The sequence below is a fragment of the Dreissena polymorpha genome, chromosome 9, assembly GCF_020536995.1.
Source record: "Dreissena polymorpha isolate Duluth1 chromosome 9, UMN_Dpol_1.0, whole genome shotgun sequence".
NCBI classification, from domain to species: domain Eukaryota; kingdom Metazoa; phylum Mollusca; class Bivalvia; order Myida; family Dreissenidae; genus Dreissena; species Dreissena polymorpha.
The window spans coordinates 5449768-5466298 of NC_068363.1; the positions used below are offsets into that span (position 1 = coordinate 5449768).

The following is a 16531-nucleotide window of genomic DNA, read 5'->3' on the forward strand; positions in this document are numbered from 1 at the left end:
TGAAAGCGTGTGTACGATACGCAACAAAAATGAGACATGTTATGTAGACAGCACGTTTTCAGAAATATATCAACGGCGTTTTCCGATGTTGTGATCATTTTTGCTTGAAAAAAACATATATAGTACAAACAGCTTCTAAGATGAAACATATAAATGTACTAAACACTATTATATACCGGGAGTTTATTATAAACCTTTGATGAGTGAAGCAAGAAAATTCGGGTCGCCGTTTTAGAGAATGTCTTATTGCGATATTTTTTTCTAAATCAATATGCCCGTCCTTTGAATTCTCTATTATAACTTTAGCTGGTAAATTCATGAAATAAGTGTGCCTTCATAGTATTAAGAATTACAATTTACTAAAAGTAAGCATGTACAAGATTTGTTTTGCATACTGCGGATGTGCAACTTTCTCACACTGCTTAACTTATCACTAATATGTATGCAGATCATTGAAGTAAAATCAATTAAAGAATACAAATTGTGCGCGTTTCACCTGTTTGATATGTCATAACAAAAGGTTAGAATGGCGAGTTATAAAGTTTAAATCGTGACACCCTGTCTGTCTGAACGAACGTACTTACCGAAGCGTGTCCAATTAACATTGCCTTAACCTTAAGAGCTTACAGTATCATGGTTGCTAAATATTAAGCAAAGGAATTTAATCATAATAATTAACTCTTTGTGTATGCATAATTGCATATACATGTAATAATGTGTTTACTGCACTATTTGATAGAAACCGTCGTCGTTATTGAACATCAACGTTGCGTAACATTCGAAACTCTTATGCTTTCGATGCAAACCGCATCTCGTAAAATGTCATTGTCCCCTCCCCCCACCCCAACACCCACCCACGAACCCAAGTGTATATTGTTTTCATTAGCGGTTCAAAAAGACATGGTCCATGTGTATGGTTATATTAATTCGTCACTTATTAGAACAACATGTATATAACCATGCCGCAATATAAAGTAGATCACCATTCCACAATCTTAATGTTTATGACTTTATTATTCGCGGTAGGCACGACTGAATGTGGTATAGGCCTATGTCCACAATCGATCTCCCACAGGCACGTAATAGATTTGATAATGTTCTTATAAAATGTTAGTGAGTGTTAACCTTACCACACAACAACAACGAAAACAATATTTGTGCAAAGATTTTTTCAAATGCAGACAATTATTCGAAAACAATATACTGTATGTAATTGTATACATTGATACTTTATTTTGTTTGAACTTATTATGATCATTTTATGAAAGTGCGCTAATAAAATTGCTCAAAGTTTGATGCATGAACGATTGGTTTTAATTTCGGATATTCTAATTTCGGACACTGTAGTATGTAGTTCAAAATATAAATGTCATTAATATTATTGACGTGCTTTATCATTCAATAAATTATTGCATCATTTATAGCTCGGCTGTTTTCGGAGAAAATCCGAGGTATTGTCATAGCCAGCTCGTTGTGTCGTGTACGTCGTCGTCCATGTCGTGCTAAAACATTAACATTTTGTCAGGGTTTTGAACATTTGCTCTTAAATGAAAGTGCTTCAACCAACAACTTTTAAACGTTATATGTAGCTGCACCTTGATGAGTTCTACATTCCACACCAACTTGTGGGTCACTAGGTTAAAGGTCAAGGTCACTGTGACCTCTAAAAAAAAATAATCTGACAAGCTTTCAATTCATTTATTCAAAACCGCACCCGCAGCCTAGCGTGGCACCCGTTTTTTATGCTGTGCTCTTGTTATATTGCCATTAATGGTAATATCCGATAATCTGCTACAGTCAAAGGTCACTGTAGTCTTCTTAATGAGACGTGAATTTACAGTACAGCCAAAGCGAAACAAACGTATTTCGCGATCCGCGGCGGCAAGGCAAAACGAGTCGATGCCGCCTCAGTCGTTGAAGCCGCGTCAGTATGCGGCGGAAAGTTGCATTTCGCCGCGAAACTTCGCATCTGTCCGCCGAGGCATGCCGCTATCCGCGACATGATGCCGAGTCGATGCGCATCATGAAATAAAAAATCTTTTAAAAATTATTAGTTACATGTATTTAACAAATTTTGAAAGAACAATTATAATAATAATTAAAATCATAATAAATTTATTGTGCGCGTATTGTATTAGCATATACATGTAAGCATAGTTAATGTGTCTGGCCAATTAAGTTTGTTTCCCGCCCGTAGTGTATGTATTTCACACATAAACAAGGTCAAGTAATTATGTTTTCGCACATACAAGTGGTCAAGGCTCCAGCATATGGTGGATTTATAAATTAATTGCATGTTGATTTTGCTATTAAATCTAAGCTGAGAAAATTAGCAGTTTGAAGCCACATCAATAATCAAGACGGTGACGACGTATTTGTTGTTTTGTTAATTATCAGCTTATTATAACTATTGTTTGAATATGCGTATATAAACAGGTTTTATTTTGTTCATATTATACAGTTAATATCGCTACTAATTACCCGATAATCCCGTATATTCCAGTTTTAAAGCAAATGCTGGTAAATATTTACGATACACAAACATTCTCGATATTTCCTTAAGTATCAAATACATTTTGGCATTTGTTACTATTTATAGAGATGATGAAATAACGTCTAATCGGGGCGTTTTTTTTCCACTGAACACGCGATTTACGCCTGACGTGATGTTCATGTATTTATACAACACAAAATACACCCAAACTTTCCAAAGGACGTTCTACATGTCTGCATAATTTTCGCGCGCTTTTTATGAAACAAAGGATATTTTAGCACTGTTTATTTGACGCTAGAATTTGTCAAAGGTCGCGTTAGCATTAAAATTCGGAAGTGTGTTTCGGATTACAAATTTTATAATGATAATCGAACGAAACATTAACAGTTGCGCATAATTAATTCTACGCTACACATACATGTATGTACATGTAGGTGGGTATTTTTTCACTCGATCCGCCGCGTACGTATGCGGCGGATTTACTCCGCGAAAGTACGCGAGGTTAACACAGACTCGGCATCATTGCGCGGATCGATGCCGAGTGCCACGGCGATACGCCGCGTGAACACACGTTTCGGCCGCCGCATACTAATAATCTGGCCGTGGCGTAGCTGCGGATTATGTTTGTGCCGCGTAAGCTGTACTGTAGTTTAATTTCGGCACCCTTAATGTATGCACTGAATATTTTTAGTGAAAAGATTTTAAAACACAGGTTTGATTATGTCCATCTGAAGTTAAATGTTATCCTTGGACATCAACATACAATACTGTATGCAAATTTCAATATTTTGACTAATTGCTGGCAATATTTAGCTCTTCGTAGTAGTTGCAATAATCCAACTCCCAGCTATTGACCCTCTGGGTGTTGCAATTGGAAACGAGATTTTTCATGTCAAGTCTTCTGATTTGTTGCTTAGGTTTGTTTCTGTGCACATGTGCTTGTTCTGTTAGACAATATTTTGACTGATAAGGTTCCCTGTAGTAATCTATATAATGTACAATTTTTCTGATCGGTCTTGCCCTTCTGATTGGTTGCTAAGGTTTGTTACTATGTGAATATGCTTGTTCTGTGAACAGTTTTTTTTGCTGATTGCATATCCGTTATAGGGTCATATTACTCTTGTAACAAAGTATCTTTTTTCCTCAAATTCTTTAAAAACAATCTAAACTGTTCGTTGATTGTTTGATGTTAACTAAAAAATGTGATAAGAAAAAGAGATTTAATAATTTAAAGTTGTAATAGCCAATTTTCTGATATGTTATTAATTTATTGCATTATGTAATATACCAACAAATGAAACTCCGAAAACTCTTATCAGAAGAGCAAATTTTTTTCTTACCCAATGTTATTACAACTGAATACCAATTATACATATGGTACCCGAGAATTAATCACAAACCAAACACTCAAAAACATGAATAATTTTGAACACTTCAGACATAATTTTAGTGTCCAAGTGTTCAAAGTACCAGAAATCTATTAAAACAATTTGGGGATATTTTCATCTGTAAAAGATGTCAAGTTAGCATTAAGTATCAAGACTATTTAGACTACTTTGAAAACAAACTAGATGTAAAATTTGTAAACATTTTCTATTTACGGAACAAAGATTTGCTCTATTTCTTACAGCCTCTGAAGACTGAAGAATGATAACAGAAACTTTGTACAAGGATACATTCTACTGCATCCACAAAGCACAAATCAAACTCTTGTAGTACAACTTAGTTAAACACATTTCGATACAATATATTATAACAAAGGACAGATTTGTACACTCTCAATTTTGTTAAGATTTGTTATTCATTTAAATCCTATGAAACAAACATGCAGATTATAAAGTACCAGTTTTAACGTCACTTGCATTCAGCAATTAACTTTAAATGATATGCTTGTTCACAGTTTGTAGGATTAATATTAATAGTGCCTTCTGTATTTATAATCCATGTCATATGTGTTGATTATGCCTCTTTTTATGCCCCCTTTGGAAGAAAAGGTGGCATATAGTGATCGGACTGTCCGTCTGTCTGTCCGTCTTTCCGTCAAACTTTGCGTTTAGGTTTCAAAAAATGCTCATAACTTCTATGTCCCTTGAGATATAACCTTCATATTTGGTATGCATATATATGGACAAGGCCTTTCCATACGCACACAAATTTGACCCCTGTGACCTTGACCTTGAACTTAGGGTCCGCGTTTAGATTTCGAAATCTGCGTTTAGGTTTCGAAAAAAGCTCATAACTTCTATCAAGCGTTTATAGGGGGCATAAGTCATCCTATGGTGACAGCTCTTGTTAATATAATGTATATTGTTATTCACAGATTAAAACTCAGTTAGTACATGTCAGGCTAATAATTTAAGGAATATAATTTAAACATTAAGACAGAGAGAAACTTGAGGAAATCCATTATAGAACATTGTAAATTTATGTGTACGTCTTGTTAGTTAATATATTGTAACAACTTTATTCTGTGTTTGAGCTAGAGGAGTTTTACTCACAAAGGCCAGGAACTTCCTTTGTGAAAATGTCCATCAACACACACAACATTTAAATGCAATTTATCCGTTAAAACTGACATTAACTTATTTACCGGTAGGGGAAGCCGTTTTCCCATTTTTAGCTCATCTATTTTTTGAAAACAAATTATGAGCTATTGTCATCACCTTGGCGTTGGTGTCAGCGTGGGCGTCCGGTTAAGTTTTGTGTTTAGGTCCACTTTTTCTCAGAAAGTATCAATGCTATTGCGTTCAAACTTGGTACACTTATTTATTATCATGTGGGGACTGGGCAGGCAAAGTTACATAACTCTGGCATGCATTTTGACACTTAAAGTATCAAAACTATTGCTTTCATACTTGCAACACTAACTAACTATCATAAGGGGACTGTGCAGGCAAAGTTATGTAACTCTGACTGGCATTTTGACAGAATTATGTGCCCTTTTTATACTTAGAAAATTGAAAATTTGGTTAAGTTTTGTGTTTAGGTCCACTTTACTCCTAATGTATCATAGATATTGCTTTCATACTTGGAACACTCGCAAACTATCATAAGGGGACAGTACAGGGCAAGTTGCATAACTCTGGTTGTCATTTTGACGGAATTATGGCCCTTTTTTGACCTAGTAACTTTGAATATATGGTTAAATTTTGTGTTAAGATCCACTTTACTTCTAAAGTATCAAGGCTATTGCTTTCAAACTTCAAATACTTTCATGCTATCATGAGGGTACTGTACCTGGCAAGTTGAAATTTACCTTGACCTTTGAATGACCTTGACTATCAAGGTCAAATGATTAAATTTTGCTAAAATTGCCATAACTTCTTTATTTATGATTAGATTTGATTGATACTTTGACATAACAACTCTTACCTGACATACAACAATAGACTCCACCCAAACCATACCCCACGCACCCCACCCCAGAATCCCCCCCCCAAAAAAAATTTTTGTTTTCATTTTTTTTTAAAGATCATCTATTAAATGACTACACCCTCACACTATACCCCCCCCCCGCCCCCCCCCCCCACACACTTTTTTTTAAACATGGTTAAAAAAACAAATATTTTTTTATTATTTTATGTTTGAAATACCGTCCAACCATCCCACCCAAGAATACCCCCCCCCCCCCAATTTTTCTAAATATTTGTTTTTGCATTTTTTTCCCTATTTTTGGAATATCATGTAATAAATGACCACACACGCACACTATACACCCCTCTCCACCCCACCCCTCCCTCCTTTGTGATTGAAGTATTGAGATAGGTCCCTTCACCTTAAAAAGAAAAATAGATGAGCGGTCTGCACCTGCAAGGCGGTGCTCTTGGTAGTAACTGTGACCTTGACATTTAACTGACATCCCCAAACAACTATCTCATGCTAGGACTCCATGCAAGCTCTCTGTATCCAAAGTTACTTAAAGAATTGTAATGGCAAAGTTAAGTTATTACTCAAAAACCAACTGTTTGACGCACCTGCATGCCGGCTGTCCCACCCTACCCTTATCGAATACCAGTATATTCAATGTGATGATCATTATGTCCATGGAGTATATTGACAATTATACATGTGGGTACCAAATGTTCAATAAGTACCTTAAACAATATATTACTTTTTTGTTACCGTAAAACTCTGTTACTCAATGTCACTTATTATCATAACAACTAGTTTTCATTAAAACATTATTGTATTTATGTTATATTGACAGTGGACATTATGTCATTTATAACTCTGCTTTAAAGATTTCAGAATATGCAACTGATTGGGTATTGTGGCATGATTGACAATTTACAATTAATTTTTGATAGGAAATGACTGATATCAGGGAATCAAATTGCAGCTTTTTGTAGGAGTACCGATACTCACTGTGACACTCCCACACCTGATCACAAAGCCATTGTTATACATTTAGGGCATGTTTTATATTGTATGGAATGGTTTCACCCAGAACTCTGTGTTTCTGCTATGTATTGCCAGGCAAGGCATCTGTATCGTGGTCACTATCATCTGAAATGTAATCTGTCAGACATGAGCCAATCTTTATATGTTAGGCCTGATTTCTGCTATTGTCAGCAAGGCTTTGGACAATCATAATAATCTGATCTATAGATAGTGTCGTGTTCTGAGAAAATTGGGGATAATGCATGTGCGTAAAGTGTCGACCCAGACACTTTTTCAGCTTAAATGGTATTTTCCATTTAAAGGAAGTCCCTTTTTACCGAAAATCAAGTTTAAGCGGAAAGTGTCGTCCCTGATTAGCCTGTGCGCACTGCACAGGCTAATCTGGGACGACACTTTACGCACATGCATTATGACCAGCTTTCACAGAACAAGACACTAAATATCAATATGAGCCATGCTCTATGAAAATATGGTTAAATTCATGATTGAAAATTGTCGTTCCATATGAGCCTGTGTAGTCTGCACAGGCTAATCTGGGACAACTCTTTCCGCAAAAACTTAAATGGAAAAAGATGATACTTCATTTTAACATAAAATACCATTTAAGGGTTAAGTGTTGTTCCTGATTAGCCAGTGTAGATTACACAGTCTAATCTAAGACTACCCTTTAAGCACATGCAGTAAGTCCTGTTTTCTAATCTAAGACTACCCTTTAGGCATATGAAGTAAGTCCTGTTTTCTAATCTAAGACTACCATTGAGGCATATGAAGTAAGTCCTGTTTTCTAATCTAAGACTACCCTTTAGGCATATGAAGTAAGTCCCGTTTTCTAATCTAAGACTACCCTTTAGGCATATGAAGTAAATCCTGTCTTCTAATCTAAGACTACCCTTTAGGCATATGAAGTAAGTCCTGTTTTCTTATCTAAGACTACCCTTTAGGCACATGAAGTAAGTCCTGTTTTCTAATCTAAGACTACCCTTTACACATATGAAGTAAGTCCTGTTTTCTAATCTAAGACTACCCTTTAGGCATATGAAGTAAGTCCTGTTTTCTAATCTAAGACTACCCTTTAGGCATATGCAGTAAGTCCTGTTTTCTAATCTAAGACTACCCTTTAGGCACATGAAGTAAGTCCTGTTTTCTAATCTAAGACTACCCTTTAGGCATATGAAGTAAGTCCTGTTTTCTAATCTAAGACTACCCTTTAGGCATATGAAGTAAGTCCTGTTTTCTAATCTAATACTACCCTTTAGGCATATGAAGTAAGTCCTGTTTTCTAATCTAAGACTACCCTTTAGGCATATGAAGTAAGTCCTGTTTTCTAATCTAAGACTACCCTTTAGGCACATGAAGTAAGTCCTGTTTTCTAATCTAAGACTACCCTTTAGGCACATGAAGTAAGTCCTGTTTTCTAATCTAAGACTACCCTTTAGGCATGTGAAGTAAGTCCTGTTTTCTAATCTAAGACTACCCTTTAGGCATATTAAGTAAGTCCTGTTTTCTAATCTAAGACTACCCTTTAGGCATATGAAGTAAGTCCTGTTTTCTAATCTAAGACTACCCTTTAGGCATATGAAGTAAGTCCTGTTTTCTAATCTAAGACTACCCTTTAGGCATATGAAGTAAGTCCTGTTTTCTAATCTAAGACTACCCTTTAGGCATATGAAGTAAGTCCTGTTTTCTAATCTAAGACTACCCTTTAGGCATATTAAGTAAGTCCTGTTTTCTAATCTAAGACTACCCTTTAGGCATATGAAGTAAGTCCTGTTTTCTAATCTAAGACTACCCTTTAGGCATATGAAGTAAGTCCTGTTTTCTAATCTAAGACTACCCTTTAGGCATATGAAGTAAGTCCTGTTTTCCAAGAGTGAGGCTCATATGTATGTTTTCTTATTTTTATACTTTCAGTGTATCACAGAATGACATCACTGCACATGCTGGGTCACATGGTTTCCATGGCAATCGTTGCAGCTCTGGTGAAACAGATTGTACAGCTAAATAGTCAGGTGCATAATTAGTTCATACATTTTCAAGCTGATTCAATCAGCATTTAAATAATAATTAAAATGATTAAATTTTATTTTAAAATATTTTTTGTGATACTTACAGTGTAAATTATTTTCAGGTCAATGAGTTAAAGGAAGAAATATCCAAACTTCACGGACAAAGCAATTGTGATCAATGTGTCAAGGTGGCAGAAGGTGATGAGAGACAAGATATTTCACCGAAAGACAACGAACAAAAACATATTCTTAATAATGTTCTCCTCTCAGATGGCGAACATATCACTATTGAAAGCAGTGAAAACCCAAAGGACGCTGCTGGCAAGAATGAAGTCATGAATAATGTATTTTATGAGAATGAAAAGAGGCATGATGAAAAAAATCCTTCTGAAAAACATGGCCAAGAAAATGAAAGTTTTAAACATATTGATAATAAAAATAAATATAAGTCTGTTGATTCAGATACTTTAAAAGATGAATTTCAGGATTTCAGGGAATCATCACAATTGGCTGATAGCCTGGCAAGCAAAGCCCAGTTTTCATCTTCAGTAATGTGCTATGAAGGCCAAAATGAACTTTGCAAGTTCGAGAGCATATGTTACAGTTCTCGTGTCCAACAGTTTGTTATTTTTGTAGATGAAAGTAGTATTTTTGATAATGCATTGACAAAAGATGGGTCTGTATCTGTAAGTTTGGTATCAGTGCCCGGTCACAATGCAAAAAGTATTACCATAGCAACCCTGCCCAGCAAAGTATCAGGGAATATTGATATAAAGTGGGTCAACGAAATGACTTTGTTGTTTCAGCGTTTTTTACCAGACAATTTTATGCACATGTTTCATGATGATTTGCTTCCATTGCATGACACATTGCAGTTTGTTCAGTCGCATCATTCTTGGGAAAGCAATCAGCCGTATAATGTCAAATTGTTCATTTTTGAAGAGGAAGACAATCAATTATCAGAAATTGATAAATATTATTCAATATTTTCAAAACATGAAATAATGTTTAAAAGTGATTTTAAAGATTTTCCAACAGATTTTACATGTTTTAAATCCATGTTTGTTGGTCTATCAAAAACGACACTGTGGTATGACTATGGATTTACCCAACCTCAGGGTCCTTTGGCAAACATAAAAGTGAAAGGGTCACACATCAGAAGAACTGCAGCATTTATTAAACAAAATATGCCAAGCAACTCCAGGACAGTGGTGGCGTCAAACTATGTGGTGTTATTTACCAGGAAAGAAAATAGAAAGATATTGAATGAAATTGATCTTACATTAGCCATCATGAAGTCTACAGGAATACAGGTTGTGTCGTTGGATGGGGCTGTACACTCATTAGCAGAAATTATAAGCTATGTGAAGAACAGTATGGGAGTCATCGGGATGCATGGCTCTCTGCTTGTATTGAGTATGTTTTTAAAACCAGGTTCATTAGTGTTGGAGTTATTTCCCTATGCCATAAAGGCTGAACACTACACACCATATAAAACTTTGTGTGAAATAGATGGCATGTCCTTAAAGTACAAGTCTTGGACCAATCAGAAACAAGAGAATTCAGTGGGGCACCCTGATTGGTCAGATGAAATTGGAGGATTGAGTCACCTGGAAGAGGCTGCAAGGGAGGCCATTCAGAATCAGAAAGAGGTTCCACTTCATTTGTGCTGCAGTGATCCCTCTTGGCTGTATCACATTTACCAAGACACAGTCACGGATATTAATCAGGTCTTAGCAGTATTGATGGAGATACTCAGCAACAGCAAATTGGAGACGGAACAAAATTTTATTAAGCCTGCGGTTTACCCTTCAAAAATTATAAATGTGTCTTGTGTGTATACTTGTCGAAAAGGTGCAGATTTATGTAATGTTTCTTTAACTTGGGAAACCCCATGGATATTGGAATATGTGTTATATAGTGATCTTCAGTACGACATTATCCTTCAAGATGGGCAAACAGGAACAAATGGCAATATTAAAATGTGGACAGTTGACATTAACAATTTTGATGTTGAGTTACCTGCAAGATCTTACTTGCACCTACCTCAGAAATTCCATGTATGGATTAGAGGAAAATTTAATGATAATATAAATGGTCCATATAGTGATTCATTTTTATGCAATCTTGGCTGAACTGTTGAACTATGAATTAAAGTCAAATTATTATTTTTCATGTTCCTTTCATTGTTAAGAAACCACCTTCGTGTTTATGCATGACCTAAAGACAAGAAACTAGCCAACAGGACAAAGCTTTTTAACATTTTAGTTGTTAATTAAATGAAAATGATTGTCCAATCCCAAGCATCGTCTGTATGTAAACTACCAACACACAAAAGACCAGCAGTATACCTCCATTCAAACTCCACTTACTAAGCAGAACAATTTGTGTCACCTTGACCTTGATCCAACTAGATACAAATAAAATCTTAAGCTAAAGCTGCATGTAAACTTCCAGCATGCAAAATTGAAGAACATACCAACATACACACATTCTGAAAAATACCAACGTACGATATAAAAGCTGTTCAGCGGAAATATGTGTTTCTATTTTTTTAAAAATGACCTTGATCTTGACAAAACTGGTCTGAGATGGAATCCCGAGCTAAGTATACATAAAGCTTCATACACACGTAATTTCAGCACAATATCTCCATATTAACTCAAGATTTTTAGCGGAGACTTGTGAAAATATCGGAGGTGACACACTGGGGACTGTCATGAACGTTTATACCGCACGGACTGCCCTGAACGCAATCGCTGCCTCGTCATGTTTGTTTTTAAGGTTATTATATAATTATGACTACAGGTTTGAATTCCACTTTTTATTGGACTGCAAAATCTTCAACTTCGTTCTGGCCAGCGGCACCATCCAGGCCAGCTTTTTGGACTAAGATGACCATAGTGGTGCTTGATTGGTCATTGTCGGCTTGGGTACTACTTACATGTACCTCGGGTACTCTTAAGTATACTTACATGAACCCGGTGTACGGTAAATATTTATTTTGTTCACATTAATGCACATGTTAAATGGCCTCTATATCATTTAAACTCATACTAAAAAAGAATGATGATGTATTTTTTGTAAGAGAATTTTTTTTAAGATAAACAATATCGTTTTACAGTAATCAGTTGCACGTTTTACGACAGATTTTTGGCGGGAATACAACTCAGGGTACAGTCTTATACCGCCTTCATCTGATCAAACGTCTTCTGATATAAGTTTGTTGGATAATTTAAATTGGTCCCGAAATTATTTTAATTAGCTTATCAACTAATCATACCTATGACAAACCTATTGTGATACTGACCTTGTAACATGTTTCCGTTAAGTTGCTGCAAGATTACCATTTAGTGAACTCAACTTTTCTGTACCGTTCGCACCTGATTTCGCGGGGACACCTCTCCAAGATGAATTTCATAGTACATCTCATAAATGCTGTTGTGACAAAATTGAAAGAGCAATTGCAGACAACTTAACAAGATTTAGAAATTTCATTTGGGCGGTCAACAACCTGAGTGCTGGAGGCGCTGCCGCAGGTCTGCGCTGCAAACAGCAGCTCTGCCAGACCTTTGAGGCAAATCCAAACAACGAAAAAGTTCAACAATTCATCATTGAAATGTCTGATATTGCAAACAAAATATGGAGACAATAAAAAGTGATTGTGTTTTCCATTTTTGGATGAATCTAAATGTCATCAATAAAATCAAGTGTGTTCTAATTAGGTGAATGTTTTGTATAGTAACTGTAACTACAGTAACTGTGTGAAGAAATTTTTTTCTGCTGCTGGATTTAACTTCTGAGACAATGTTAATGTGCTGTTAGAAAAATAAGTGTTGGTCACATTCTGTGAAAAGTGTAAACTAGATTTTAGTTCCAGTGTTCATCAGATTTCTGGTTTTGCGTGTTGCGTTGCCATTCCTAGATTAATGTGTTGTGCAATTAAAAATTGTGTTTTTCAGTGCTGGATTCATTAATTGTCATCATCAAAATTAAGGTTTTTCTAATTAGATGAATGTTTTAGATTACTGTGTTCAGCAAATGAATTATTCTGCTGGATTTAAAGTTCTGAAACCATGTTAATGTGCTGTTAGAAAATAAGTTTTGATTCAAATCTGTGAAAAGTCTTCAATGGATTTTAGTTGCAGAGTGCATCAGTTTCCTGATTTTGCATGTCCGGGATACCAATCCTGGATTTATGTGCGAGTTCAGGCGTCTGCATTTGTTAATCTTCTTGTGGATTACTTCAGATTTCTGGATTGATGTATCTTACCATCTATGGATTTACCTGTTTCTGCCATATGGATTTATGCTTAATTTCATGTTTCTGCGTTTATGTACTTTATTGTGGATTACTATGTTCCCCAAACTCACGGGTCATGCGTGGTACGAGGGAGGACAATATGGCTTCATTGTGCATGGTAAGAGGGACTACTATATGGCTGGGTTATGCGTGGATACTGCAAGGGACTACTATATGGCTGGGTTATGCGTGGATACTGCAAGGGACTACTGTACGGCTGGGTTATGCGTGGATACTGCAAGGGACTACTATATGGCTGGGTTATGCGTGGATAATGCATGGGACGACTATCTGGCTGGGTTCTTGGGCTTGCGTTTGGGTCGGTGCTGTATCCTGAGGCAAGACTTTCCTGATAGGAAACTGTTTTGAGCTGGGAGTACTTTATGGACACTGTGTGTTGTATATGTTGGATTTTAAAATGAGTGACCATGAAAAAAAATCACACTGATATGAACTGTAATATTGAATGACAAAAAAAAATGAAATTTCAAATATAACTTTTTAATAAACTGATGTTTTAATGTTGATGTTTTTACATTGTGAATCTCTATGCCTTATTACTGTTTGTGACTTTGTATCGTATGCAATTAATACCTTTTTAAGCAGATGTCGTCGTAATGATAAGATAATCATTTTGCACTGTTTTCTAAAAACTTTAAGAATTAAAATATGTTTGTCTTATTACTTCTTTAACATTGCTTTGCTTTAGGTGAGGTGTGTTATGCTGTTTTCTTTGTATCTGCCAGAGATATTGTGTGGGTTTAGTTTTGTTGTTGGTTAGGTTGGTTTTTATCTTAATGTTGATGAAAATTGTTCTGGGAATAATTCTTAGTTTTGTTGTTTTTTTTTAGGGACAGTTCATTGATAAATTTACAAATATGTTATGTCCTTGTGTGGATTAAATTTTTGAATGGCAAAGGCCTGGAAAAAATAACTTGTTGTCTTAAGTTTATCAATAAATTTTTCTTAGAGTAGCAACAGAGAAAAATAGTGGTTTGTTTTACTGTTTGATTGTGTCTTGTAATTGTTATTAGCTCACCTGTCACGAAGTGACATGGTGACCTTTGTGACCGTGTGATGTCCGGCGTCCGTATGTGCATGCGTGCGTGTGTGCGTGCGTCCGTCAACAATTTGTGTGTGTAGACAGTAGAGCTAGGTCACAGTTTTCATCCAATCTTTATGAAATTTGGTCAGAATGTTCATCTTGATGACATCTGGGTTGGGATTGTATTTGGGTCATCTGGGGTTAAAAACTAGGTCACTAGGTCAAAACTAGGTCAAATAATTGAAAAACCATGTGTAGACTATAGAGGTCGCAGTTTTCATCCAATCTTTATCAAATTTGGTCAGAATGTTTATCTCCATGAAATCTGGGTTGGGATTGTATTTGGGTCTTCTAAAGTAAAAAACTAGGTCACTAGGTCAAATAATAGAAAATCCTTGTGTAGACAATAGAGGTCGCATTTTTCATCCAATCTTTATGAAATTTAGTCAGAATGTTTATCTTGATTGAATCTGGGTTTGGATTGTATTTGGGTCATCTAAGGTCAAAAACTAGGTCACTAGGTCAAAAACTAGGTCAAATAATAGAAAAACCTTGTATAGACAATAGAGGTCGCAGTTTTCATCCAATCTTTATGAAATTTGGTCAGATTGTTTATCTTATTGAAATCTGTGTTGGGATTGTATTTGGGTCATCTGAGGTAAAAAAATTGGGTCACTAGGTCAAATAATAGAAAAACCGTCAACAATTTGTTTGTGTAGACAGTAGTGGTCACAGTTTTCATCCAATCTTTATGAAATTTGGTCAGAATGTTAATCTTGATAAAAACTGGGTTGGGATTGTATTTGGGCCATTTGGGGTCAATAACTAGGTCACTAGGTCAAAAACTAGGTCACTAGGTCAAATAATAGAAAAACCTTGTATAGACAATAGAGGTCACAGTTTTCATCCAATCTTTATGAAATGTGGTCAGAATGTTTATTTTGATGAAATCTGGGTTGGGATTGTATTTGGGTCACCTTGGGTCAAAAACTAGGTCACTAGGTCAAATAATAGAAAAACCCTGTGTAGACAATAGAGATCACAGCTTTCATCTTATCTTCATAGATAGATAGATAGATTTATTTCAGTATATAAAATACATATGGCATGGTCCACAACATAATTAAAAATTACTGCATAACACGAAATACAAATATCACAGATCAGCTAAAAGACAGGAGCTTAAAAGCAATTAGAAAGCTATCATTTAATAAAATAATACATAAATATTGCTTCTTGTTACATCATTTTGAAAAAAAAAAATTGTTGCAACACATATTAAATACTATCATAGTGTATCAGGGCAAGTACTCATATACCCAGGATAGCACAAAAAAGGAATTTCCTTATTTCCAAAATTCATGAAATTTGGTAAGAATTTTTGTCTTGAAGAAATCTGGGTTGGGATTGTATTTGGGTCATCTGGGGTCAAAAACTAGGTCACAAGGTCAAATAATTGAAAAACCTTGTGTTTGCGATAGAGGTCACAGTTTTCATCCAATCTTTATAAAATTTGATCAGAATGTTTATCTTGATGAAATCTGGGTTGGGATTGTATTTGGGTCACCTGGGGTCAAAAACTAGGTCAATAGGTCAAATTTTAGAAAAACCTTGTGTAGACAATAGAGGTCACAGTTTTCATCCAATCTTTATGAAATATGGTCAGAATGTTTATCTTGATGAAATCTGGGTTGGGATTGTATTTGGTTAGTCAGGTGAGCGATTCAGGGCCATCATGGCCCTCTTGTTTATCTTGTCGCCAGGAGGCTCCATTCTGAAAGGAGGGCAGTGTTGCATTTTTTTAATAAGCTTATTATTGCCATTAAATTATGTTCAAGCTGGAAGTAATGAATATTTCTGTAACATTTATGCTTATCTCACACACTTGTGATAAATGCCAGGTACAGGCCATCTCTCCCACAAGTACCTCTTTTTTTCTGCTTATTGCTATAAATCTCTTAATTTCTGCAAATTGCCATTAATTATGGCCACTTCTGCAAATATCCAGAAATATGCATATTGCTTGAAATTTGCATACATTGTACAGTCTTTATTTGAATACATGTAGTGTATAAAGGTTTTTTTGGGGAGAAAAGGGTGAGGATGGATGCTTTTAATATATTATCTTGAAAACTTGTGCCTTGATATCAACACTTTAATGTTTTAAATAAATTCGTGACTCATCATATTAGTGTATTTTTATTCACCCTTTCGAAGAAAAGGGGGTATATAGTTTTCGCACTGTCCGTCAGTCTGTCTGTCAGTCAGTCTGTCAGTCTGTC

The 16531-nt window shown here is 35.6% G+C and overlaps 1 protein-coding gene across 1 annotated transcript; it reads left to right on the forward strand.

The window, feature by feature from the left end:
* Nucleotides 1–1075: 1075 nt before the first annotated feature.
* LOC127845644 (protein O-linked-mannose beta-1,4-N-acetylglucosaminyltransferase 2-like) lies at nt 1076–11161 on the forward strand. Its single transcript, XM_052376673.1, has 3 exons — nt 1076–1205; nt 8807–8904; nt 9024–11161. Exons 2-3 carry the CDS (start codon nt 8818–8820, stop codon nt 11034–11036), a joined length of 2100 nt encoding a protein of 699 aa, XP_052232633.1. The 5' UTR covers nt 1076–1205; nt 8807–8817; the 3' UTR covers nt 11037–11161.
* The last annotated feature ends 5370 nt before the right edge of the window (nt 11162–16531 follow it).

Coding starts and splice junctions, on each gene's coding strand:
- LOC127845644 (XM_052376673.1), top strand. CDS start 8,818: ATGACATCACTGCACATGCTGGGTCACATGGTTTCCATGGCAATCGTT. Junction 8,905..9,023: donor TTGTACAGCTAAATAGTCAG/GTGCATAATTAG, acceptor AATTATTTTCAG/GTCAATGAGTTAAAGGAAGA.